The 27,367-nt window shown below is 47.8% G+C and overlaps 1 protein-coding gene across 2 annotated transcripts; it reads left to right on the forward strand.

Annotated features, from left to right (window-relative positions):
* Positions 1-601: 601 nt before the first annotated feature.
* Positions 602-26,566, forward strand: TRIB2 (tribbles pseudokinase 2). Of its 2 annotated transcripts, XM_017854108.1 has the most exons (4): positions 619-1,831; positions 2,025-2,280; positions 6,961-7,253; positions 24,149-26,566. In XM_017854108.1, exons 3-4 carry the CDS (start codon positions 7,099-7,101, stop codon positions 24,615-24,617), a joined length of 624 nt encoding a protein of 207 aa, XP_017709597.1. In that variant the 5' UTR covers positions 619-1,831; positions 2,025-2,280; positions 6,961-7,098; the 3' UTR covers positions 24,618-26,566. The 2 variants fall into 2 exon arrangements, with proteins under 2 accessions (XP_017709590.1, XP_017709597.1); XM_017854101.1 differs by having other exon boundaries at positions 602-2,280.
* Positions 26,567-27,367: the final 801 nt, after the last annotated feature.

Consider the following 27,367-nt stretch of genomic DNA (forward strand, 5'->3'; position numbering starts at 1 on the left):
CCTCTTCTGCTGAAAATATTAGAAATACAAGCCCAAGGTGTGGGGATCGGGGGCAAGCGGTGACACCAACTAAAAGGAAGCAATGGATTTCCTTTTAAATGGAGAGGAGGATGTCGGAGAGATACCATGAAACGAATTCTCGAAACTCCAGGCAGCAATACCGATGCAAGCACATTCCTCCAAAACAAAGCTCCTCGTTCAGGGCCACATCTGAGCCTGGGGGCCCAATGCTCAGAGCGTGCCTGGCTTTCTGGGGAAAAGCGCCAGGAGTATGAACGAGCTACGGAGTCGGCGCTGCGGGAGCAGCTTGTGGGGGGACAGCTTCGGAGTCGCTGCCGTTGCGGGGCGCGCAGCCGAGACCCAGCGTGCTGCGCCCGGGGCCCCGGACCGCGGAAGGATATTTCACTTTGTTTACCTCCCCGGCCGGGTGAGGGAGCTGCGAGGACGGTGCTGGCGCCCCCGGCACGGAGCTGCAATGGCAGCGGCGCGGGGAGCCGCCCGAGGACTGGCAGCGGCCGGGCTGATTGATGGGCGCCCGGCGCAATGAGGGGGGCCCGGGCGGGGGCGGGGCGGGGCCGGCTCTGGGCTGAGCCAGTCGCGGGGGCGGCGGAGGCTCCGTGGAAATGTGTCGGTGACATTGAATGGGGAGACCGAGCGCGAGCGAGGCGCGCGCGCGCACACGCGCACACACGGCCCCGCTCGCTCCGAGATCCCCGGCCACGTAAGTAACTATTAATACCGCCTCGCCAGGGGATGCGGGCGTGCTGAGCGCGGGGATTGGCCTCGGGCACCGTCGGCCGTCCCCTTTAATTTTTAAATACACGGTCCCCTTTTTTCTCTGGGGGGGCAAGCAAGAAATCAAAGAAGGAGGAGACAAGCCGTCAATTTTCTCCAAAACAAACCCCACCGGGCAATTTGGGCTCGGGGTAGTGGGAGACGGAGTGGTTGCAAATTATTCCAAGACAAGATCCAGTTCTCCAGCGGGAGAGGGGCAAAGGAACGCTGCGCGTTGGAAGGGCCGGGGACGCAGCTCCCATTGCAGCGCCCGCAGGACCCCCGCAAGCTCGTGCCGGCGAAATCGGAGACCGCCTATCTGTCCTCATTCTCTCTTGCACGTCTGGCTGCATTCGGAGGAAGACCCAGGGCGCGAGCGAGCGGCGACAGCATGAGCCTGTGCTGACCTCCGCGCGGCGGGCCGAGCCCAGGGCTTTGTCGCGGTACCTGCGCCCAGCCCGCGCCGCAACTCTGTGCCCGGCTTTTGCAATCTTTTGTTGGCAGCGCTGACCGCTCCAAGTTAAATGCTCCCTTGCTATTTTTTTTGTTTGTTTGTTTAATTTTTGGAGAGCTCGCGATCTTGGAAAAGCCTCAGACGCCATCTACAGTTAAAACGTAGGTAACTGCCCTCTCTCGCACCCCCCCTTCCACGCCCCCCACCCTTTCCACCAAAAAAAGGGGGTGCAGCGCGGATTCTGGCTGCCGTGCGTCGCCAGCCGGTAGACCAGGGCTTGTTTCCTTTCTCTTTTTGTTTGACTTCTAACGCGTTGGGACTGAGCCGCCGCCGTGAGCGCCCCGAAGACTGCACAAACTACCGCGGGCTCCTCAGCCCCGTCTGCGATTCGGAAGCCGGCCTGGGGGTCGCGTCGGGAGCCCTGGCGCTGCAGCTCCGCACCCTAGCAGCCGGGGTACTCATCCAGATCCACGCTGGGGACACACACACAGAGTAACTAAAAGTGCGGCGATTCTGCACATCGCCGACTGCTTTGGGGTAACAAAAGGACCCGAGTTGCCTGCCGACCGAGGACCCCCGGGAGCCGGGCTCGGAGCAGACAAGGTATCCGGCGGCGCCCATTTGGGGGCTTCTAACTCTTTCTCCACGCAGTCCCTCTCCTGTCCCCTCCCCTCTCGCTCCCTTTTAAAATCAGTGGCACCGAGGCGCCTGCAGCCGCACTCGCCAGCGACTCATCTCTCCGGCGGGTTTTTTTTTGTTTGTCGTGTGCGATCCTCACACTCATGAACATACACAGGTCTACCCCCATCACAATAGCGAGATATGGGAGATCGCGGAACAAAACCCAGGATTTTGAAGAGTTGTCGTCTATAAGGTCCGCGGAGCCCAGCCAGAGTTTCAGCCCGAACCTCGGCTCCCCGAGCCCGCCCGAGACTCCGAACTTGTCGCATTGCGTTTCTTGCATCGGGAAATACTTATTGTTGGAACCTCTGGAGGGAGACCACGTTTTTCGTGCCGTGCATCTGCATAGCGGAGAGGAGCTGGTGTGCAAGGTAAAGGGCCAGGGGCTTGCTTTTTGTCTTTGGAAGGGGCCCGAGGGAGCGGGAGGGCGCCAGGCCCTCGAGTCTGGGAGAGGGAGATTCACGGGATAATTACCGTGGCCTTATTAAATGGGTTTATTTATTTATTTGCTCAGGTTCGATAAGTTGCGAAGTTTTTAGACCGTTTCAGACAATGGGGCGGGCTGCAGTGGGGGCGTTTTGGGGAGAGCCCGGGGAGGGGAGGGCGGCGGGACTGCGCGGGGGCCACGGACACGCGTGCACCGAAGGCTCCGGGAGCTCTCTGCGCGAGGCCGGGTCCCGCTGCCCGGGGGGATTTCTTCCTGTGTCTAGCACCCTCCCCTTCCAAAGAGGATTAGGGAATCCCCGGGTAGTTTTAAGACTGATGACTCCGTTCCTTTCGCAGCCATTGTTCCTAGCGGCGGGCAGGTGTTAAACCTTTGTTCCGAAGGTGCCCTTTAAAACAGACACACAAAGGTGCCCCCTCTGGCCAAGCCCAGGGGCCCAGCGCAGGGAAGGAGTTTACAAAGACCTTTCTTCTGCCTGGAGCCTTGAGAGGAGGGTTGGGGTGGAAATCAAAGCCGGAGCACTTTCTGGTGAATAGTGAATGCTTTGGGTCTTTTTCTCTGGTCTTGGTCTCTCTCCCCATCTCTAGACTTCCCTGCCTGCTCATCCCCCCTTTTCCGTTCCCCTCTGAACACACACCTTTGCCTGTAAGGTTAAGGAGCTCCCATTTGCAGCCCCAGGGATCCGCAGTGGTAATACCACTGCGATGGACACTTAGGTTTCCTTTTTTGTCTTTAACCCTGAACAGTGACTGGTTTATGTATATGTGCGTCTGTGTATCTTTGTGTGCACCCACCCGGCCCCAGACAAGTGGATGAGGGGCGAAATAGTTTCCAAAAAAGAAAATAACTACAATAGAGCATACTGCTACCCAGAATTGGACATAGATCAAGGATTCGTTGTCACCTGATTTTAGATTTGCGGACTTTTTTTTTTTTTTTTTGGAGGGGGTAAGGGGAGAGTGAGGTACCCATTCTGCCTTTGAAATGGTCACTGGGCACGGTTGTGCTGCAAATAACACATCGCACTTTCGCCATTCACCGCAGACTGCTTTCCTTATTTCATAGTGGACTGGAGTATTTCATTGCAAAATTTGGGTTTAGTGGAGATCTCCAGTCAGTTTTGCGATTGTTTAGTTCAGACCTTACGGGGAAATCGGAGACTCTTAAATGTTGCCCTTTGCTTGCACTGAGCATTTGGTATTTTGCATCTTCTCTAAGTTATTGAGACCCAGAGCAACTGTGCCTGGTTAACCAAAATTCAGTAGCTGGATTGAATTCTCAGAAGTCTGCAAGGTTGCACAATAGGATAGTCATCCTTTGAAATGAATGAATTCCACAGAACTGCCACTCTTGTATGAAATATGCACAATCACCCAGCAGTGAATATTTTCATTCCTTTTGCTCAACTTCAGTACAGCATTTTAATATTTTTCAAAGGCTGGAGATGCTTTTAAGTATAGGGACTCTGCAGCCAAATTCTGCAGGGGCATCTGGCTGTTACTTCTTTGTTTAAAATCAGAGGTGACTCTGGCCTCTGCTCTTTCTTTCTCCAGATTTTTCAAGACATATTTCACTTTGGGCTGACCTTACAGTGTCATTTGCAGACTTGCGCTCTGGCCTCAAATTGGACTTAATCTGCTGGTTTAGTTATTGCAAAGATTGAATCAGTCCCTCACCAATTATAGTGTGGCTGCAAGTGGATTTAAGTGCAGTATCATTGTTCTGCTTGACAGAGGTCATCCCTTTAAGACACAGCAGCTTCTGTTTTCCTGACTTTTTACCAAAGATGATGTGGGTGACTTCTTATGCAAGCATAGTTGTGTATCTCCTAAGAAGCTCCAAGAGAGTTTTCTAAGGCTGCTTCTCTGAACTGCCCTGAGAGATATATATGCTGTGGTCTCTTAGCTTACTTTAAGGCTCAGTGAAATCTACACATTGAATCCAGTTCCTTTTGATGTCTTAGAATAGAAGGTTCTTGTTTCCTAGCTGTGTGTTGACCAATGAAAAAATTCTTTGCAAATACAGATCAAATGTAAAGATGCTATTTATTATAGAGGACTGCATAGAGAATTCCCTAGGACACTATTTGGAGGAATAAAGATTCCAGAGTCATTTAAACAAAATAATCAAGGCTGCTTATTGTCTCCATGTGCCTACTTTTGCTAGATAAATGAATGAAGGCATTTTAAGGAATCTTTAACTGTATGTTTTCATGGAAATACTGGTAGCTACTGTGCAGATTGACATAATTACTATCTTGGCAGAATGGGTACTTTTTTTTTTTGCAAATGTTATTAATGATGGTCTAATCTTACTGCCTTATCTGAACTGTCACATTACATAACCAAGGCTTCAAATTAAACATGTAAAGAGGCTGGCACCAGGCTTGTGGCTTGATTTTGCACGTGAAGATGATGGTTTAAATACCATTCCAAGCCCCTAAATGCCCCTGATAGCTACTAATAAAAGTTTGACTCCTTCCCATGTGCGAAAACATACATACTTATTTTATTTTTCATACTCTGTCCACCATCTTGGAATTTGGTCTCTTCTACAAAAGGTATGGCTACATTTGAAGCTGCCACAAATATGTTAGTTTTTTAAAAAAATTCTGTCTCCATTCAGGTTTTCAGCAGTGGAGCAGGATAACAGGCTAAAAGTGCTGAGCAAAAGTCACCTTTTATGTTTTTGTAAATGCACCTGGAAACAGGAAGTAGATTATAAATAATCATAACTCTGAGCAGTGGCGACAGAAGCTGCAACCCGGTATTTCAGAACACATCATCTTCATTATATAATGCAGTGTTTACGTTAGCCACTGCAAAGCTTATTACTCCTTGAAATTTTTGAGCCTTTCCTGGGTTTCTGTTGCCTGCAGTCAGGGTGTTAAAGTTGATTCAAGCATTTCAGATTCCTAATTGAACAGGCCTCTTAGGTCACTGCTCTTAGGTCATCATTTGACGGTATCAGTGTGTGATTTGTGGTCTCTGGAGATGTTGAAGTATTCTTTCTTAAATTCTAGGTTATAGTGGCAGCAGCTGTGCCGCTTTTCTGAGATGCCTCATTATGGTTCATTCACAACATTACTGTTAACTTTGCTTCCTTGGCCGGGTTAGCACCAACTCTCTTGAGGTTTTACATCCCTGTTTGACTTACAGATTTTGTTTCAATTTTTTGAAGCTTAGAGCAACTTAACTCATGGATTCTTAAATAGCAGTCAGTGGCCTTGGGTGGGCTTCAGAAAGCCCGTGAATCCCCTTAAAATGAATCCGATATTGTGCATGCATTTGAGAATGGGCATTGCCAGCTAAGAGGGAACAGAGCTTTTATCAGATTTTATGTGACATCAGGACCCAAAAAAGATTCACACTGTTCTAAATCAACATCTTCATTTTATGAAGCGGAGGGAGGTCCAGCAACCCTAAGCTCTTTATCCATCTCATCCAGATTACTGGTGGCAGGGCCCGGATTAGTGCCTCAAGGTTGCCGATTTCCAGTCCAGCATTTTTCCCACCGCACTGCAATATGATGATCAAAGAAAGTATGCTCTAACTAGTGAAAAAGCGATTTAGGCAGCTAAATGATTGTGAACTGATAGCATGCAGTGTATTGTTAGGGCGTTCCTGTCTTAGATGCTTTCCAGCGAAGCTCACCCACGCATGCCCCTGGCTCACGCACACACTGAATAGATTCATCTTACCCACATCCCAGGCAGATAGAAAAACCACATTCCAGACCCAGGGACTTGTATTCCTGATTTAGTGGAGGTCTTGAAATGAATGAAAGCGCTTTTTTTTATAACCTCAAAATTCTCTGTGGTGTTCATTTCTGTTAGGTCTGTTTCAAAAGGTATTGATGGTGCCTTTTCTTTTTAAGCAACCCCACAATGAGTTGGCATTTCACAGGCTAATTTTGATTCATAGAAAATCATTGCATAACTGGTTCATTGAGTTAGATATCTGTGGAGGGAAGAGAGGAAGAAGAAAGGCTGCTTCCCTATTAAGAAGGATTGTATTGTATTCCTACCTCTGCCACTGGGGGCTTGAGTTTTGGCTCATTCTCTGAGCCTCAGTTTCCATATCTGTAAAATGAAAGTGTTGAATTAGAGACCATTAGGCAACAGCTAGCGATTTAATCTCTTAACTGCACATGTGTCGTATAACACGTGTTTATGTGCATTTCTTTTCCTTTTTTTTTGTTTTTGAAGGTAAATAAAGTGTTGTTGATGTCATTTGAGGTGGATCACTTTCTGTTTTTGCCTTAGTTCTATAAACACGCAATTGGGCTAGAGACAAAAATAATGAAAATTATTATTTGTGTACTGTATTACATTTTGCAAAGCACTATCACCTTCATTTTCTCATATAATCTTCCTAACACTGTAAGTCAAGTATCAGTTTCCCGTGTTATACATAAAGATTTGGAGGTTAAGTGACTTGTTCAGTGCCACACAGCTGGTAGGAGGCAGGGCCAATATGGTCTGGGTCCAAGTTCAGCATATTTTCTGTCATCTCAAAAGCCCATGCCTGCGGGAGGTGCAGTGTTCTGTGTTTTGGTTGTACAAGAGGCACCTCTGACTTTGGTCCTACTGTTAATCCTGTCATAGGTGTTTGATATCAGCTGCTACCAGGAATCCTTGGCACCGTGCTTTTGCCTGTCTGCTCATAGTAACATCAACCAAATCACTGAAATTATCCTGGGTGAGACCAAAGCCTATGTGTTCTTTGAGCGAAGCTATGGGGACATGCATTCCTTCGTCCGCACCTGCAAGAAGCTGAGAGAGGAGGAGGCAGCCAGACTGTTCTACCAGATTGCCTCGGCAGTGGCCCACTGCCATGACGGGGGGCTGGTGCTGCGAGACCTCAAGCTGCGGAAGTTCATCTTTAAGGACGAAGAGAGGTAGGTCTCATTCCTATCCAGACCTGGGTTCTGTGATGGACTGCTTCTAACAACAGCTTCCTAGAAAAGTCTTGAATGGACTTTTTTTTTTTTTTTACTGTCTGTGGTCCAGATGAGGGGAAGGAATCTTAGGAGGGCAAAAGAAAGTGAATATTGCAATGTTCAAGTGTTTCGGGAAAGCAAATAGCTACTATTTTAAAGGTGTCATCTGGTGCTTAAAGGACAGGTAGCAGGATATTCTGCAACCCAATGAATACGTATGATTGGTGTCTTGAATTCTGAAGGTGGCTGCAAACCTCTGTGACATTTTCAATGCTAGTAAAGGCAGGGCCTTGAAAATTCTACCTGCAGAACACTCAGCACCCAGAATCAGTCATTTATAATTCATTCATCCATGCACTCATTCAGTAGCTCTTACCTAAGCTTACATTAGCTATTAGTCACAATTCTCAGTACTATTAATATCTAGATGAATTAGATAGTCAACTGACCAATGAAGGAAATGCTACCAGCTCAGAATAGAGGTCCATGCTGGGTGGGATGAGAACTGGGTTGGTGGGGACATGTCAGTTCTCCCTAGGACATGGAGAGTCAAGGAAGGTTTTATAGGAGGGGTGATTTTGGAGCCAAGACTCGAAAGATGACTGTATTTCAGGAAATGTGGGAAAGACCACATTCCAGGTGAGGAAACTGCTGATGCAAATGCATGGCACTGCAGAGGTCTTGGTTATTTGAGGAGACAGCTGGACAGGATGCAGGCAACTGGGTTATGCCATTAACTCATTACCTTCTATTTAGCAGATGCTGCTTTCTCTCCCAGCTGATTTTGACTATAAGAACTCCTTCAAGCACTTTTTTTTTCTTTTTAAGAATATGAGTTTGGAGGGACAGAGGCAACAAATCTATATTCGTTGCTCACCGTAGTTCCTGAATGAGGCGCCACATAACGTGGAGACCAGCTCGTATCTTGATCTTTGCTTGTGAATGCCTTTACCTTTATTAACAAACTGAGAAGGGGCAGCTGTTGGAAGATCTAGAGTGTGGAACCACACTTACCTTTTCTCTTCCGCTCAGATGCCTCTGCCCGTGGAGCCTGGAGATGTTTCCCCTGGTTTTGCCTTTGATACCGTCTGTGATCTTGGACTGGTCCTTCGTCTGTTTCCACCCTCCCTCTACCAGCATCATATTTCTCCTTCTGTTACCTTCTGTACGCTAGATTGCCTCTAAGGTCTTTTCAATTAATAATAAATTGGCATATGTGCTTCTTTGAATATTCTCATTTGGAAGATGAATATATATGGACTCTCAACAGAATACTGACAAAGGTATTCTCTTTACCCTTCTATGTTCCACCTTTCTTGGAGATTTAATAACTGCATCTACAAAAATAAGAGGTCATATTTGTTTACCTCTTACCATAAGGTTACAGTTTAACTTAATTACCTCTCCCTGTTGGAGAAGTGAGTATTATCATGTCCATTGCATAGATGAGAGCTCCAAAGTGCAACGTGGTGAAGTCTCAAAGTTACGGACAGGAAAGAGTCAAAGTAAGACCACATTCACTAGTAAGTCAGCTGTCAAGAAATTCATTTGTCTGCCAGAGGGCATGAGGACAGCAAATGCCCTCTCTCGCAGGGATCTGTGTTTTTAAGTGTCGTCTTTGATTGTGTTTCCATAGGAAGGAACGCTCGGGCACCAATGGGTAGAAGGAATGGCCTGTTCAGGGATAGGACCCCCATAGTGAATACATATTTGTGCAGATGAGTAGAGCAGGGTGGAGGTCCCCAAGTCATAGAACATGGGAACAAAAGTGGACCCGGACGTTGCAGAGTCTGTGTGGTACTCTCTTGTTTTGCTGCCAGGAGGCAGAACTCCAGAGGTGAAAGCATGCCCCAGTGCACACAGCTAGCTAGGAGCCAATGAAGCCAGGCCTCACCGGGGCTGTGGAGGGCTTTTACTACCAGCCTCTGCTTTTCCTTTATGAGTGTGTCATGGCACAGCCAAAATCCTTGATGTCCCAGGACCCAGGGAAGAAGCTTCCCACCTCAGGAGTGTGTACCTCTGACATTCCATCTGAAGTTATGTTTGACTTTTGTGAAAGAACGTGACCCTGTCCAGAGATAACCAGCAAGGAGTATCCAATATGAATGGGAAACCAAAACAATTCCCTGGAGTAAACATGTCACAGCAAAATCCTTTTTCATTTTAAAGAGCATTTTCCAAGGTAAAAAGAAAATGTAAGGGACTGTAGGGAGCTGGCCTATATAGTCCCTACAGTATGGTGGCATGTGTGATAGCTCCTTTGGCCATGCAGCCCTGTTGCCCCATGGGCCAGCCTCGAGGCTTATGCCCTGTGGGACCTTGGAGAAAATGATAACTCCTCCATCTGATCAGTGAGGTTCCTTGGCCTCATGGCAGGGTCACCTTGCTTGCTGAGTTTCGCACAGCCAGTCTGAGGGTGCAACTAGCCTAGAAATCCTGTCATTTCATCCAGAGTTCTTCCTCCAGCCCAAGTCACGTGGAGGTCCCAGTGGGCTGGCCTTTCAGGAGCATGACAAGTGTCTGTCTGGGCAGCTGTGAGAAGGTCGCTTCTGTTTTCAAGGACATTTTGAACGTTCTCAACGGTAGCTGATTGATTGATAAGAGCTTTTTTGTCTTTCTAAAATCCAACTATCAACTTTCTGTGAAAGGGGAATCATGCCTAGTCACCTTTTTCTTCTTGCTGTTTTGTATTTTAACCTCTTGATTCCAGAATGTGAAACTTCTGCTTTTTGTCCCACAATGTATTTCTCTTTCTCTGCCTCCTGGCAGCACTGAGTTTCATGGCAGATTCTCTTATTTGGCCTGCATGGTAGCCTACATGGAGCCCATCGCCAGCACTTCCTGAGGGAAGAGTGTGAGGCCAAGTGTCAAGGGCCCAGGACCTCATTGGCTCCATGCTTGCTGCTGGGAACTCTCATCTTCCATCCTAATTGCATCACTTTTAGTGGAGCTAAAGCTTCCTTCTCCCTCAAGAACATCGAAAGTGTAAGGAAGCAATGGGTTAAATTTTAAAGGCTTTTGGAAAGCTAAACCGTGGAGTCAGTGTCTGTTTCCAACCTTTTGAGCATTGGTCCCATGGTGAAAAAGCACAGAAGCAAATTTGGGAAGTGCCGCTTTATTCATCTTCTGACCATTACACACCTCTTTTGTGCATCAGTCTTCTCCCTCCCAGTGATGTGCTTCTTGAACTCTGGTGATCTGGAAAGTGATTGAAAGTGCACGCTTTACGTATGAAACTGGCTGAGGCCCACCTGGTGCAGAACAAGACCTGCCTATGGGCTGACTCCTTGTGCCTAAAGTTTCAATTGTGTGCCATCTGGGACTCTGCATCCATGGCCATCCATGGAAACGTTCTTAGTGGAACTGCCAGCGCCTTCACTTCGGTCCCCCACTGGTAGCTTTGCAGGCAGACACAGATGACTCCTAGTGTTGTGTTTGGACCTGATGCCAGCGTGCCTTGTGCTGCTAGGTAGAAAGGCAGCAGCTCAGAGTCTTCTGTTTCCATTTTACTTTGATTTGAGTTTTAGGTGTAACTTCTGGCTCTTCTTAGCTACCTGATCTTGGATAAGTCATTGAATGTTTCTAAGCTGCGGTTTCCTCAAAGCAGAAATAATAATGGCATTCCTGTCGGGCAGTTGTGAGGGTTAAATGAGATGATTCTGTGACTCACTGGGCAGGGCAGGCACTCATGATGGGACATCTGTTCCTAGAGTCATTGATGAAATAGTACCATTATAGGAGAGCAGTTCCCAGGACTCAGTGGGTTCTTGAAGAATTAAGTCGGTCTCTTGGGCAGCGTATTCTGAGAAGAGTGGCATAGGGGTTCAGATTTAGGCCACATCCTCCTCTCTGTTTCGTTTAATTGTAATCATTAAATTAGTGCCAAGGTCAAGTGCATCTGGCCTGGAACCTGAGGCTCAGAAAGGCCAGATTGACCATATGTGCGCTGGAGTACGCGGCCACAGGCACATGTAGGGGTTGAAGGATCGCACCCCACCATGCCTGCATCAGCTTCTGTGTTACTGGCATTGGACTTCTGCTTCTCCTTTGTTCCCAGAGATGTTTGTGCAGGGCAGAGCTTGGTTCTTTTTGTTTATGCTGCTGAAAAGGAAAACCTCAGGGCCCACAGGCATTGAGCAGCATTTTAAGGAAGTTAATCTCCAACTCCAGTTGAACTCACCTGGCCACACCCTGTGCATCCACAGTTCCTGTAGTAAAATCTCAGATGGTCTGTGTGTAGTAGTGACCACCCTGCCGGCTGGGGCTCAGAATCTGATAGAAGGCAGTACCCACATCCCCAAAGTGCATGCCCTGTGCACTCTGCCTCCCCCTCTCTGCTGTGGCATTGGGGTGACCTGCTTGATCGGTCTGTTCTTAGAAGCCCCATGTTTCAAGCCCCTCTAATTCCATTTTAATTCACGGGAAGGCCTAAGCTTGGGAGAAGTCCTGTTACTTCTATGTAGAGTCAGAGCTGCTGTCTGGATTCCAGTCCCTGCTCTTGCGCTTGTTAGGAAAGGACCTTGAGAAGTTACCTAAGCTTTGTGCCCAGACTGCCTCATCTGCAAAGTGGAAATAACAACAAGACTTCCCTCATGGAATTAAATGTATTAACACAAGAGAACCCAATGGCTAGCGCACAGCCAGCCATCAGCGGACGGGAGCTCCTGCCTAGCGCACAGTCAGCCATCAGCGGACGGGAGCTCCTGCCTAGCGCACAGTCAGCCATCAGCGGACGGGAGCTCCTGCCTAGTGCACAGTCAGCCATCAGTGGATGGGAGCTCCTGCTGACGGAAGCCTCGTCTGCACTCAGTGTCGCTCTGTGCTCATAGGGCCAGTTCCCTGACTCCCTCAGGATGCGAAGAGCCCTTTGAGCAGGTGCACCCTTATGCTGCTCAAGGAAGGTGGCTAGGGCCTTGTTCCCACAGCACTTCCTGTTTGCTTTTGCCCATTGGATTTCTCTCTGGGTTCAAGGCTTCCTGCCATCCGCCTGCCACTCTCTGGCTCCAGTCTCAGTTCAGTGTTGACATTTCCTTGCACAGAAGGACCCCATGTGAACTGAGAAACATGCTTCTTTACATGTTTCTTCTTTGGGTAGAAGATCTTTATCTCTTGATGTGACAGGTTTCATTTCCTCTTCTTTGTGGAAGCCAATCAGTACCTGCTTCTGCAGGGTGGAAGCTGCGACTCTTTGCAGGAACTCAGTGGCCTGAGGGCTTTTGGTATAATAAACGCCACCTGCCCAGATTCACAGACCTGTGCCTCCCCGTGGGGTGGAGGCCTTTCTCCTTCCCCCACCAACAGAGGTCAAGGCACTCTTTCTCAGCTCATAGTATCTTTATTGGCTCTTCCTTTAGATCTTCAAGTTGCGCCCGCCTCCATTGAGGTCGCAATATCTAACAAAGTACAGAGGGCAGGCATCAGAGCCCTGGAGACCAGACTCAGCTTTTCTTTCATTAAAAGCTGTATACATTTTTTCAAGTTGTAGGCGCTTTGTGTTTTGGGAAAATACCTTTCGTTTTTGCTTTGAAGGAAACAGAGCTCCTGGAATTCCCTTATTTATAAGGAACCCCTTTATGTACTTTAGGTATTGCCAACCTTTGGGGAGGGCTGGCGAGCCTCCTGTTCCCCAGGGTGGATCAGTGATCTCTCTCCCATAGCACTCCCTTTCCTCATCAGAGCTCCTCTCCTCCTGTATTGTGATGGCCTGTATGTGCATCTGTAGACGGTCCTTGTGCCTTGCTGGGAGCTTCCTGGGGACAAAGGCTGTCTCATGTTCACTGCTCCTAGAACAGGTTGGGCCTTGCTATTTGTTGACGGAATGTCTCCTTTTTTGAGTGGGAGCAGCTCAGGTTGGATTCTAATGACAGAGAGAGAGAGGCAGGGGTAAGTAGAGCCTTGGTGTCCAGGTCATTGCCTGGAATCAATGGGAGCCCAGGAAACTTAAACATCCCCTATGGAGATACCTTTTCATAGAGAGCTATTTTCAAAGTTTCCCATCAAGTGAGAAATTTACCCATCATTTCCCTTTTAATTTAATGATTTATGCAAAAGTGACATTTATTGAAGACATTGTTTTCAGTGTCTATGGCAGGCTGTAATTTTATTCATGAAGGGCTTTTCTAATCACAGTTAGAGAGGGGAGAGCTTCCTCCAGGTTCCACGCTTCTAAGTAGACTAAATAGTAGATATTTTTCAGCAGGATTTCTTGCTGGGATGCTTACTACTTGTACTTTGTAACTAGTTGATGGGCTAGTGTGTGTCCCCAAGCAAACCAAGCAGAGGCACAATGGTCAGATTTTTTTATTACTCCATTTAGCCCTATGATCTTAGGCTGCCTTCTCTGAAATCATGAGAAGAGACATTGTATTAACATGTTAAGTGTCCAGCACAGTGTCTGGTGCCCTGCAGCTACTTGAATACATAGCCATCATTATTGCTCTTGGGCATCCTCTGATGTCGTTGAGCCTTATAACCCAGCAACCTGGAGATTCAATTACTTATTTAACAAATATTTATTGAGCACCTATTATGTGCCAGGCACTATTCTTGGTGTTGGGGATACTACGGAGCCCAATGAGACAGAAACCCTGTTCTCATGAGACCTACATTTCGATGAAATTATATCTAGGGCCCACCATGTGTTTTACCCATAATGTGATTCACAAATTTAATTCTAATTACCTACCGTATTTAAATTAATCAGTTTAAACCCAATGAGTAAGATACTCTTATTTTCACCGTTTTACAGATAAGAAAATTGATTCTCAGAGTCTAATGGCCAACCAGTGGCAGACCTGGGGTTGGTACCCAGGTCCCTGGCTCCAGAGCCCAGGCTCTCAAATACTAGGTTGTCTCCAGGAAATAGACAACAGGTAAACTACCGTCTCTTATGCCCAACCCTGAGAAAGAATTTTCTCATGCAGTTAGGCAACATGTGTGCACCAGGAGGACCTGACTAGCCAGGGTCAAAACTAGGCTTACGACTCGGTTTTCCTGAGCAGTCATGGACTTGGCCACCAATGAGCCAAGCCCACGGGCAGTCCTAGGTCCTGTTTTCCCATTCTGTGGGTTTTTTTTTTTTTTTTAATCCCAGGGAACTATACAGTGGGCTTCATTTCTTTTTCTGTCGCCCATGCCTAGCACTGGACTTAGCAGTACTTAGGAAAGTGTAACTGTTGATGCCGTGGATATACAAATAGCCCCTTATGTCCCAGTGGCATGAATGTCATAAGAAAAATCCACTAGCCATATTGACAGTGGAAGGCAGTAAATGGAAACTCATTTTCAATGTTTTTTTTTTACTCAATACTCTTGGGAGTTTCTCGAAATCATGGAACAGAGTCCAGTCTATTTGAAATTTCTTTGGACTCTAGCCATTGCACTGCTTAAGCAGAGTCTTGCCTAGATGCCCTGAACTCCAGATAGAATGTTGGAGTTGGGGGATCTTAGATATGGGGGTCATTCTATCTCACAAACATTTATTAAGCACCTACTCTGTCCTCCAGTGCTAGGTGTTGATGGTACAGGAATCAGTACAAGAGAGTCCTTGCCTAATGGACGTAATCATTATTCAGTAGCTACTTAGCTGTAAGCATTATTTAACAGTTCCAACAGTGGAGTACGGTGTGGAGAATGGTCACCTCTGGGAGGTGATGAGCTCCTGCGCGAGGTTGGCCTGAGTGCTGTAGTACGGCTGGGGAGGTGCCAGAAGGCATGAGTCAAGCCAGAGGCACAGAGAACCATGTGTAGGGAGGGCTGTGCTGCTGGAGGGTCACCTGTGCTAGGACAGAGATGAGGCTGAGTCCAGGGCCTGAAAGACACACCCCTCACCTCCAGCTTGACCTGAAGCCCAGAAGGAACCACTGAAAGGTTTTTCGGGAATGCAGGGACAGGTTTGTGATTCTGGAAGTATATGTGAAGGATGGACTGGGTAATAGCAGCCGGGCATGGGTTCCAGGAAGAAGTGGCTCAAACCGAGATTGTGGCAGTGGGATTGAAGAGGTGGGGCCAATAAGTGGGGCTTTAAAACTGACCCTTTTATCTTTAAAAAAATGAGGAGGAGAGTGTGCGTACCCAAGGTCCCAGATGTGTTAGTGGCACAGCCAAGAGCAGGACCGAGGTTTTTCGACTCGATCTCATTCATTACGTGCCTAAGCGCACAGTTCCAGAAGCCTGTGTGGGGCTCTCTGTCGAGGGCAGCATCCCCATCTGGCCCTGTGAGTGGGTGCAGAGATGCACTTGCAGGCCTCCCTGAGCTCTGTGAGCTCCCACCCCACACCTGGAACGAGACTGGGAAAATTCTGGACCCTGAAGCACTCCTAAGCCACCGGGCAGGGCAGCAGCACCACCACTGGGTGTCCCTGGCCAGCACTGAGCCTGCAGAAGCTTTGTGGAGAGGTCAATCCGTTATATAGGGGAGGAGGGATTCTTCAGGAGCCGTGGCTGAATGTCTCAATGCAGGGAGTGAGTGGAGTATTGATGAGGAATTCCTGTCAGCACGGCATCCTCTTTCTTGGGTTTCCCTTTCTGTTCCTATGGCGACAGGATGGACTTCCTCCGTGAAGCCCTAACGGCCTGCAGGCTGTGCTGTGTGGTGTCTGCGTGGGGGCGTGGGAAGGTGTTCGGGTACAGGGAGACTCCCCTGCTCATCCAGGCACCACGGATGGGAGTCAGGGGCAGGAACATGCCCCTGCATGCGGACAGGGCAGGGGTTCTGTCGTGGCTGGGTAGATGGCACTGCAGAAGACACCTGAGTATTTGAGCCAGATTGGGTTTCTTATCCCAACTGTGCTATTTCCAAGCAAGTTCCTTCATCTGTCTAAGCTGCTGTCGTCTCCTGCATCAAATCGGTGTGGGCACACCCACCTTCCAGATTGTGTGGTGTTGTAAAGTAACAAGAGGCATATTCTCTCCCTGTAGACATCTCTCCCTCCACTACGATGCCCTGAGATGCTTCCCCTGTGGCTCACCTGTTGCTCTCCCTGAAAATTTATGGGCCACTTGAGGTAGGAGTTGGGGTGGTTCACTGACTCTACAAGACCTGGTGCAGAGGTGGCTCTCAGAGGTGACTGTTGGAAAAGTCTGTGCATACGGGAACCGGAATTAAATGCACGACAATTTATTTGGAATCACTTAGCGGCCTGTGAAGTTCTAATGAGGCTGCCAGGCTGGCATAATGGTGCCTGTGGTGCCAGGTGGTCCTTCCCAGGCCCTTGGTAGCAGTCGTCCCGGGCGGGACCCTGGCTTTCACAACTGGACTGGCTGCCCAGAGTACTTTTTCAGTAACAGTCAGGGCAAGGTCAGATCTGGCAGCAGCTGACCTTTTCACTTGACCCTTAAGCCTATCGGGACCGCCTGACCGGACGGCCTTCAGTGACTTCTCTGGATTTCACTGACCTTAGGCCACCGGACTTCCCATCCCTGCCAGGCCCACTTTGTCTGGCTGAACTCCCAGCTCAGCCCCACCCTGGCCCACCCTGTCCTGATCTCTTCCTGCCAAGAGCCCAGGGTGCTGATTAAAGATTTAAAAGCACAGCATGATTTGCTTGTGGAGACTATTTTTTGATCTTGTGGATCGAGCACTAAACTTGGAGTTAAAAACCGGGGTTTGAATCCCAGCTCTGCCACTGGCTTGCGAGGTGGCCTTGGACAAGTCAGATCTGCTTTCTGTTCCCTCAGTTTCTTCATCCGGTAAATGGGCAGGTCTAAGCACCTGTATCGACCTCATGAGCTATAGCAGTTAGCTGTGAATGGGGTGGTTTTGTACCGGATCTAGTGCTGAATAAACTGGGCCACCAGTGAGCCAACAGATGGAGACAGATTTGTCTCCATCATCTCAGGGTCTCCCTTTAAAAGTTTTTCTTTCGTTGGCCCTAAGTAAATGGGTGATTTTAGTACCAGAATGTATTTTGGAAAGGGCAATGGCAGTAGAGCCCAGATGTAGATTTCAGAGCTCAGCTTCCTCAGCTTCTTTGTGTATGGCCTGGGGCATTTAATTCCCTGTGCCTCAGCTTCCTTATTTATTAGGAAACATGCGTATATCATACTTGTCTTTTACTTTGTTATGAGAAATAAGGATGCAGGCTGTTAATAATCTTAGCATCTTGTAGATGCTTCACACATAGTTTCCATTATTGTTACTATAATTATTATTAGGATATCATACAGTGTGTTGTAATCACTAGAGCTTAAGAATTAAAGGAAACTTTAAAATCTGGAATTCTGAATCTAGAAGAGCCCTTTTCAGGCCCTGCAGCTATTTGTTCTTATTTTACAGAAGGGAAATTGAGGCCAAAAGAACCAGGGGCCACACTGGTAGTTCAACTTACTGGCCCAAGGGAGCTCTGGAGCCTGTGCTGAGAGTGGATGGGGGTGCGGGGAGAATATTGGGGCTTTCAGGGCCGATCTGTGCTGCTCCACAGATGCTGGGAGAGGAACCACACCCTGCTGGTTTTGGCTTCCTCACCTGGCACCGGGATCCGGTGACACAAGGCCTGGCACGGGGCTGGGCCGCCATTGAGTACACAGGCTGCCCACGTGTGAGCCTTGTTCATTCAGCAGGTTGAGAGCAAAGCAGGCTGTTCTCTTCCTATGCCAGGCACAGTTTGCAAAAGGCCTGCGGGGATCCAGCTTCTCTGGCCAAACCAATCCTACCCCAGGCTGGTGGCTGGCAGGGAGATGTCTCTTCCCCTGAGAAGTTACTGGAGATAACCATTGGCATTTACAGCGTTTTAGTCACAAAAATTACCACACACACACACACACCCCGCCCCACCCCTTATCACTTTGGAAAATGTTTGTTCTTCTCGGACTATCTCTGGTATCACCACTTCCAGGAAGCATATCCTGATCGCCGTAGTCATAACTGAATAAAGTGAGGGGACTGGGCTGGGCACAGAGCTGGGGAGAAGCATTCCAGCCCACGGGAGGAACAAGTGCAAAAGACCCAGGAAGGAACGAAAATTCACATCTACTGCCATGTGCTGGGGACTTGCATTTCATGCTTCCTCACCTGTCTTCTCCACGAGGCTTTTGGGTTGAGGGTAGGTGCAAAGGTTCATCTTAATAATAAGATCAATAATTATGGTTGCCACCAGTTTTTTGCAGATCTACCATGCTGGGCTCCTCGGTAGATACCGTACCTGCATTATTACAGTTAATTCTCACAGAAACTGAAAAGATGGGTGTTACTTGTCATGTCTGTCTCCCCAGTGTCTCCTCAGTGCCTCCCCAGTGCCTTGAGTTGCCTGGTTGGGCAACTCAAGCAGAGTAAATGCTTGGTAAATGTCTTTTAAATGCCTGCATGACTAGTGGGACATTTGAATTACTAGGTCCACAGATGCTTCTGTTGTTTTTTATGGAAATCAACTTCTTTGCCTGGAAAATTCATAATGCCCAGACTGTGAGGGGACGTGAGCCATTGCAAGACTGTTCATTCATTTCTGCTCCCATTTCTGACATGTGCTAGAGCCCCACCAGGGACTCCCCATACACATTCTTGAGACTCGTGACTGGCAGCCCTGTTTCCCAGAGAAGGGAGCCAAGGTCCAAAGACCTTCAGCAGCCTCCCTGCAGTTCCACAGCAAGTCCACAGTGACCAGAGCTGACACTCACCCCCACCTGTCGGACCTCCCTCCGTTCCTCTCACGTGGTATACATCCTGAAAGGTCCTTGTCGAAAGACGTAATCCAGACCAGTTGCCTCAACCCTTGCCTAGAAGTGATGTAAACAAGTTCACAGTGTTCTGAGAAGGAAGCAAGGTCAAAAGAATGACCTACCAAGGCCAGCAAGGCTGCATCTCCTCCCCATCCTCTCTCTCGGCTTCTTTTTTCTTCTGCCCCTCTCCTGCCTGGGATGCAGATTCTCCCCTAGAGAAAGAGCAGGCTCCTGTCCCAAGGACTGGCTGTCCCCTGACACTGGGGAGGCACATGTGCTGCACGCCTTGATGGAACCTAGTGAACTGAGCAACCCTGCTGTGGTCTCCTCCGCCAGCTTCTTGAGTAGGTGGGGTAAGGGACTAAGAAAGGTGAGCACCCAGCCACTGCCTTGCCTTGCCAGCCGTAGGAGCCTATTCAGACTCTGAGCATTAGGCTCATTGTCCATGAGAAAAGGAATCATAGTACCTGCCTTGGAAATGGATCTCCTCAATTTTGAAGAGACTGTATGTGTAAGTGCCTTGCATGCATTGGGTACATAGGTGATAATCTGACATTTGTTACTTTGTAACTTTCAAGGCCTGATCTTGAACCCAGGTCTCTGTGCCTTAGGACACTGCTTTGCTCTCTGACCTGGGCTGGTTTCTGTGGTTGTCCTTCTGCAGCATGTGCTGAACCAAATGTGACACGCAGACCTGGGCCCTCCCCACTAAAATTTCATCCTCTGAGGCAAAGGAGCATGAAGTGTTAGCTAGATGAGCTTAGGGGCAGCTGGTATTTGGCAGCATGTGGGATGGTCTTTTCATTTTATTCTCAAATTCATGAAGTATCGGGCCTAGATTCTGTGTGCTCATCTTGAGATAGGAAAGGTGAAAGGTAAACTCCAGCTTGGGGGAGGGCCAGTGTGAGTGGACAGAGTGGAGGCCTTAACCATTTTCTGAGGCTTCCAGAAAGAGGGGTTAGGATGCTTTGAATGTGGGGACACCTGGTAGGAGGAGGTGAAGGAGAAAGTCAGAATCTAAAATTGTGACCTGGAAAGGGATAGGAATGGAAGAGGGCCTCAGATTTGGTCAGAGATGGGACAAAAGTGAGCTGACACAGTCGGGGAAGCATAATCCGGGCGGGGGGACACTGTGGCAAAGGCCTCAGAAGGACTGGGGTCAAGCAGGGCATGTGAGGAACAGCAAACAGGCTGGGAGGGAGTGAGAGAAAGTGGCCCAGGAGATGGTCGAGAGTCCCTTGCATAAAAAGCTTGAGGTGGTGAGCTCTGCACCCTGCCAAGGCTGAGCCAGGAGAAGTTCAAGTCCCTGTAGTCATATCTCCCTCCCACCGTTACTGACAGATGCCTGATATCCCCACCCCCTTATCACCATGGGAGATGCCTCAGTGCTGTCATTTACAAAGCCCATCTTCTGTAGAGCTCTCATTGACTGCCACTAAACCCTGGCCAGGTAGGCAGAGCACCGGCCCTTGTTCCTTTCCCGGTGAGCGCACTGAAGTTCCCCCTGGGGTTGACAGCAGGACTGTCCCTGTCGTTGATGGATTGCGTATCTGCTGTGTGCCGAGTACTCATCTAGGTGCTCAAGGTACAGCAGCAAACTTAAGTGCTGTTCTCTACGTACAAAATGACATCAGCCACATGCCCATGGGCTCTTGGAGGTGGGAAGTGAGGTGATCATCCCGAAATGATGACCATAATGATACACAGTAAATCATGAAATGTAAATGTACACTATATCCCATGCTGAAAAGAGGAGGAGGGCTACGTAATGTAGGATGGACAGGATGAAGTTTAATAAACTTCATTCGAGCAGAGACAAGACAAAAGTGAGCTGTCACACAGTTGGGGAAGCACAGTTAGGGCGAGGGGACACTGTGGCAAAGGCCTCAGAAGGACTGGGGCCAAGCAGGGCGTGTGAGGAACAGCAAACAGGCTGGGATGGACAGAGAAGGGAATGTAGCCCAAGAGATGGTCGAGAGTCCCTGGGGGTCACCCTGCAGCCGTGGCCAAAGATGAGCTGCATCACCACTGCAGGTTTGGGGCAGGGGAACCTGGGCAAAACCTGGGCCCTCTGATACCAAGATCCATGCTTGTTCCACTGGACCACCCCTTGTCCCACAGATGGAAGAGCTTGTTTTTCTTCTTACTATGATTTCCACAGTTGTAATTCTTTCCATAGCTATTCTGCTGCTAGAACAGTGAAATTGGAGGTGAGGAGTCTGGCTTGCGCTGGGTGAGAATGGGGTAGAGGAAGCTGTGGGGAAAACCCACCGTGCCTGTGGTTCGAGATCCTGGCCTTCTTCCTCCCTTCCTCTGCCCCTTGGGTTTCACCTTTTCACCTCCATCGCATCTTGACAGCTAGTAAGTCTCATGGGCCAGCTCCACCTGCCACCTTAGATTAGGAAAAACAAAAGGACAAAAGATACTGGTTTTTAATCAGCTCCATTCCAGATTAGCACATGTAGATCCTTCCTGTTTTTGTAGAACATTAGCTATAGGTGCAGAAGAGTATGTATTCTATAGATTATAATAGAGTGTGGGTGAGCACATAAAAAAGGGAGAGATGGGTGTTACAGAATCCCAGAATGATCAAACTGGCAGAGACTTTAAGACTACCTTGTCCAGATGTTTGCATGACAGTGTAAATGTACTTAATGCCAATGAAATACACTTAAGTGTACTTCATTGGTCTTGTGTTGTGTCTATTTTACCACATGATTTTTTTTAAAAGACTTCCTTGTCCAGTGCTCCTCTTTAGGTCTGAAAAACAGAGAGGTTGAGTGACTCAGCCATAGCCACACAGCAGGTGAGAGACAAAACCTTGCCTGGAAACTGCTTTCCTAGCTCTTATCCCAGTGCCTTTTCCCATGACCACAACTATTGTTTGTTTGTTGGTGGAAATTAATACGGGAAGTAGTTACTCCTTGAGCTTTGAACTCCTGTAATCCAAATATGAGGTCTTAGAGTCAACCCAGGATTTCACCAAACCTTTTGCTATCGAGAACTCCTAGCAGCAATCTTTTGGTTAATTTGAACCTTGCCCCCTCCCTTCTATGACTCTTAGTGGCTGTGGTGATCACGCTGAAAGGCTAAGACCTTCAGGCAGATGGAGGAAGAGAAACAGCGGGAGATGGACTTGAGTCACAAGCTCTGACTTATGACCCAGTGTGGTTTTTCCAAGCTCTTTCTTATTCTTTGCTTACTTGAGCTTTTTTTGCACTTAGGGGCAAACAGGGCAGATGCTTGCATGTGTGCCTGCATGTGCGCTTTTGAGATGAGGGAAATACGAGATGCGAGTGAGACAGCCCTTGTAGATGCTATCTTAATCCTAACTCCAACACCTCCCCATCCCTCCTCACCTTCTCTGCAAGCCCCCAGGGGTGTGATAATGGGATAGATTAACTCAGTTTATGAGACCCAAGGACTCCCTACAACTCTGTGAGGCAGTGCCCCAGCCAGGAGAGTAGGAGGAAGATTTCAATTTCAAGTATGGGAAGGTAGCATTTCCTAGCTTTCCACGCAAAGAACAGTGGGGCAGGAAAACAGGAATTCCTAGGAGGCCCCTGAGCTAAGGAGAGGAGGCTGGTTTAGGACTTGGGGCGCTGGGTGGAGGAAGCTCTCAGTGACTTTCCCCGTAGCCTTGAACAAGTCACTGCCATCCCGGCCCTCACAGTAGATTAGGTATGGTCAATGATAAGAATTCAACTCACTTCCGAAAAGTATTTCCTGAGCACTTAATTTATGTCATACACAACAATGACATCAGATCTTACTGTGTAAGGATGCGTGCTGGATTCCAGGGAGTTTAATGCAGGATTTCTTTACCTCTATTCTTGAGCATACCCTGGAGAGTCCCACTTTCCTGTCAGCAACCACGATGGACCTTAAATGGCAGGGAAAGACTGAGGGTAGGATGCCTAGTTTGAGTTGGATCTTGGGCTCATGGTTCTGTTCACACACACCCCACGCACACAGACATGTGGAAAATTGGAATCACAGATGTGCACAAGCAGAAGATGTGGATGACCTTAGTCAGATGTTAGAACCTGGTCAAGGACAAGGTCTTGGGAGTATGAGGGACAGGACTGAAGATAAAGGCAGCAGGAAATCTGGGAAAGAAGACAGTTTTGTTTTTCTTTTTTGAGACAGAGTCTCACTCTGTCATCCAGGCTGGAATGCAGTAGTGCGATCTCAGCTCACTGCAATCTCTTGCCTCCCGGCTTCAAATGATTCTCCTGCCTCCGCCTCCTGAGTAGCTGGGATTACAGGTGTGCACCACCACGCCTGGCTAATTTTTATGTTTTTAGTAGAGACAAGGTTTCACCATGTTGGCCAGGCTGGTCTCAAACTCCCAACCTCAGGTGATCCGCTGGCCTTGGCCTCCCAAAGTGCTGGGATTACAGGTTTGAGACACTGGGCCTGGCCAGGGAAAGAAGATGGTCTTGATATGAGGGTGTCAGCCTCAGAAGGACCAGGTGATGGGAGTCCACTCCTGCTTGAACATTCCCTGCTTCCTTTCTGGTCCTAAAGAGAGGCAGCTGGTATAGAAGAAAGAGCAGCAGCATCAACTTAGGAAGATGTGGGATCAAGTCTTCTCCATTTCCCAGCTAACAGGTTTGGGGAAGTTACTCAAAATCTCTGAGTCTCCATATTCTCATCTGTAAAATGGGATATTAATATCCTACATGTCTAATACAAAGGGCTGTAGTGAGGCCAAAATGCAAGTAAGGTGAAAGCTCTTCGTGGACTGTGTTCTGTCACGTTAGTTACAAGTCTGCTAAAAGTTGTAGACAAAGCTGTGGTCTTCCCGATTGATTAGATCTCGGTTTGAATTCTGTGGTGCCCTAGCATTATGCAAATGTGACATTGAGAAAGCTACTTAATCTCTTGTTCCCTCTTCACAAGGGTGATGATAATGTGATTCATGGTTCGCTAAGGTGCTCAAGGTTTGAGCTCCCCAGTGGATTGTCAGCTGCATGAAAAGACCTTGTCAGTCTTGTTCACCCATGTGGGTGTCGTCAGCCCTGAAATAGTAGCTGGCAGCTAGAGGGTGCTCAGTGAGTAATGTTTGGCTGGTCAGATGAATGAATGAATGTGAATGAGGAGTCTTCGGAAACACTATAGTCGGGTGTTATGATGCTGGTGGTAACGTGTCTCCGAGCACCCTCAGGAGCTTATGTTTTCCTCCCTTCTTGCAGGACTCGGGTCAAGCTGGAAAGCCTGGAAGACGCCTACATTCTGCGGGGAGACGATGATTCCCTCTCCGACAAGCATGGCTGCCCGGCTTACGTAAGCCCAGAGATCTTGAACACCAGTGGCAGCTACTCGGGCAAAGCAGCCGACGTGTGGAGCCTAGGGGTGATGCTGTACACCATGTTGGTGGGGCGGTACCCTTTCCATGACATTGAACCCAGCTCCCTCTTCAGCAAGATCCGGCGTGGTCAGTTCAACATTCCAGAGACTCTGTCACCCAAGGCCAAGTGCCTCATCCGAAGCATTCTGCGGCGGGAGCCCTCGGAGCGGCTGACCTCGCAGGAAATTCTGGACCATCCTTGGTTTTCTACAGATTTTAGCGTCTCGAATTCAGGATATGGTGCTAAGGAAGTGTCTGACCAGCTGGTGCCGGACGTCAACATGGAAGAGAACTTGGACCCTTTCTTTAACTGAGCTCATGCCCCACAGAGACTTAGCAGGTACCAGGAGTGAGCGAGGGCAGCGGAAAGGAGTTCTTCCAGGGGACACGAATTGCCTGGCTGAGTAGCAAAAACAGACACTCACACTCTTAAGTTTCTTGGTTCAGAGAAGGAAAACCTTCAAGGAGCTGACTGACCATGTAGCATGGGGGCAAGAGGCGTGGGATGGGGGTTGGGGTGAGATGGATGGGAGCCCCCCTGGAGCTTGTCTTCCCTAACATAGCCTGGGAGACCACCCCTTGCCACTTGGGCCACTTCCACCTACCCCACTTTTCATTTTGTTCCAAAATAGTTGCAGATCCTCACAGAATCAAAACTCTCTGCCTCAAACACACATCCTGGCATCGCACTGTTAGCATTTAACTTCTTGTTAGGATTCAGGGAAGGAACAGTTGGCCAATAATTTTTTTTCTTTTAAACAAGCCAACCACCTAGCTGGTAATTAATGAGGTTCACTTAAAAAAAAAAATTCGGTGCACACAGACTGACATGAAACCTGGGTGCTACACTAAAAGAAAACAAAAGTCCAGTTTGTGTCTCTTAATCGCTCACTTCAACTCATTTCTTCTAAATAAACTATTTAATATCCTGGTCAGGAAATGACATGTTAATGCTTTGCTCCCTGAAGGGGAAAAAAAAAAAATCTGTCCTTTAACAAGCTATTCTGTTTTGTGTCAATTGGTTCGTGGCAGGAAGCTATTAGAAGTCAAACGTCCAGATGCATTACTGCTATCTTAGTTTAAAGGGGGAAAGAAAAGGGAAGAAGAAAGGAAAAGAGAAATGCAACTCCTTTTTCATGTTTTGCTTTTGAACGATGAGGGTTTGTGTGACAGGCATTCCTCTTTCTGAGATGATAGCAATGGCCTGAGATTTTAGCAAGCTCCTGGAGTCTGACGCTTTTGCAGCACTCTGATCGCAACTAAACATTTGTCTTTGTTTTATTAGAAACTAGTGAAACAAAGCAGGTTGTCCCACGTGTATAAAATACAGGGCAGCTATTTCGTTTTCTTTACGGAGAATGATCCTTTTGGCTTGTAAGGCCCTCTGGTTTGGACAAAAAACCCCAGTAGAGACAAGCGGGAAGGATAATTAGCTGAAAGCTATGATGATATAAAGAAAAACAGCTCTCTATCCCAATACGCACCTTTGTATTTTCAAGAACTCTTCTATTTATTAAGGAAAATGTCACATTGTGATGTATTAAGCCAGTACTTCAATTACGGGTTGACTTGGGATGACATATTACATGCTGTAGTTAACATTTATGATTTTTTTTCCTTGTTTGAGTATTTCTGTCTCTGAAATAACCTTTTACTTGGCTTTTCTAGATAGCTTTATTTGATTTCGAGTGGCAAAATGTTTTTTATTATGGCTTTTCTATTGCTGTATGATACAGAACTCTTTTGGCATAAATATTTGTGTTCCCAGTACCTCACTTGTTTGGATTTGACTGCCTGTATATGTTTTGTGAAATGGTCCTGTTTTTGGGTAGGTGACACGTGGACTGTAGTATGTAAATGTTACTTGAATCTGTGCTTCATTATAGTGTGTGGCATGTATGTGCAGACTCTTGGATGCTTTATGCCTGCGCAGCAGGAGCCCTGTCCTCACGTTCCCAGGAGGGCGGCTTCACCCTTCGTAACCAGGAGACAAGGCGGCCATGGATTTGCCCTTGATTCTATTTTGCTAATGGAAGATACAAAGGAGAGAAGGTTTTTTTTTTTCTAACATTCTGAAGATGGTGCTGTGTCAAGAAGGACCTTTTTTTCTTCCCTCTCCCCTATTTTTTAAGTACCTTGGAGGAGGAGAGATTGGTGACATGCATGGTGGGGATCTATGGCCTCTGGTGCTTTGTCCTGTATTTGGTTTAATGTTTTTGTCCTAATCTCTTCAATCAATAAAATTGTGCGTATTTAACTAAAATGTTGAAGTCTAGAAAATGATGATTTTTTTTTTTTTTGCCACCTGTGCTTTGTGATCACCACACACCAAGCAGAAGCTCACATCTTCTTACAGGCATTTGCTCTTTCAGGGTGAGCCACTGCTACTAATTTGAGACATGGAATCTCCCTTTCATCATATTGGGGCATATGCTGTCCAATCTGGATGCAATAGCTCACATTGAATCGTTACAACAACTGTAGGTGACCTGACTTACGTTCCTAATACAGATTAGGAAATCAACCCAGAAATGTGCATGCCTTGTCCAAGGTTAAACAACTTGCAAGTGATAGGCCCAAGACTGGACCCCATGTCTGGTTAGCCACCAAGCTTGTTTACTCTTGCTACAATGTTAAGAGTCCATATGTTCTTAGGGAGAGAGTAACAATAGCTCTGGAGTAACCAGGATTACATAGGGCACAAGTAATCCAGGCTTACACATGGTTTCCCTAGGAAAAGCCGTGTGCTGCAAACTTGATTGAACCCTCCTAGGAGACCACCCAACTCCCAGCAACAACATCTGCCCGGCAGCCCTTACTTGAGTCTGAGATCTGCGAATATCAAGGTTGCTGGGGCTTGATAGACAGTCGCATCTATAGTGCACCTTACTTAGCAGAAGTAACTACAGCCCAGAGCAGCTCATTTCTCTCCTAAATGTTTGCTAAGCACCTCTGTAATTTCAGTGTGTGCTGTGAAGAGACATGAAAACAGACCAATGCAATGAGTAGAATGGAGTGGTGGGGGTACACCCAGGATTGATGGCAGCCCATCAGATGGGCAACT

Source organism: Rhinopithecus bieti, unplaced genomic scaffold (assembly GCF_001698545.2).
Source record: "Rhinopithecus bieti isolate Rb0 unplaced genomic scaffold, ASM169854v2 scaffold_1530, whole genome shotgun sequence".
NCBI lineage: Eukaryota > Metazoa > Chordata > Mammalia > Primates > Cercopithecidae > Rhinopithecus > Rhinopithecus bieti.

Bases quoted from the DNA above. Each gene is read 5' to 3' on its own strand.
- TRIB2 (XM_017854101.1), top strand. From the start codon at position 2,011: ATGAACATACACAGGTCTACCCCCATCACAATAGCGAGATATGGGAGA. The intron at 2,281-6,960 runs GTAAAGGGCCAG...ATCCTGTCATAG, and splicing joins GAGAGGAGCTGGTGTGCAAG to GTGTTTGATATCAGCTGCTA. The intron at 7,254-24,148 runs GTAGGTCTCATT...CCCTTCTTGCAG, and splicing joins ATCTTTAAGGACGAAGAGAG to GACTCGGGTCAAGCTGGAAA.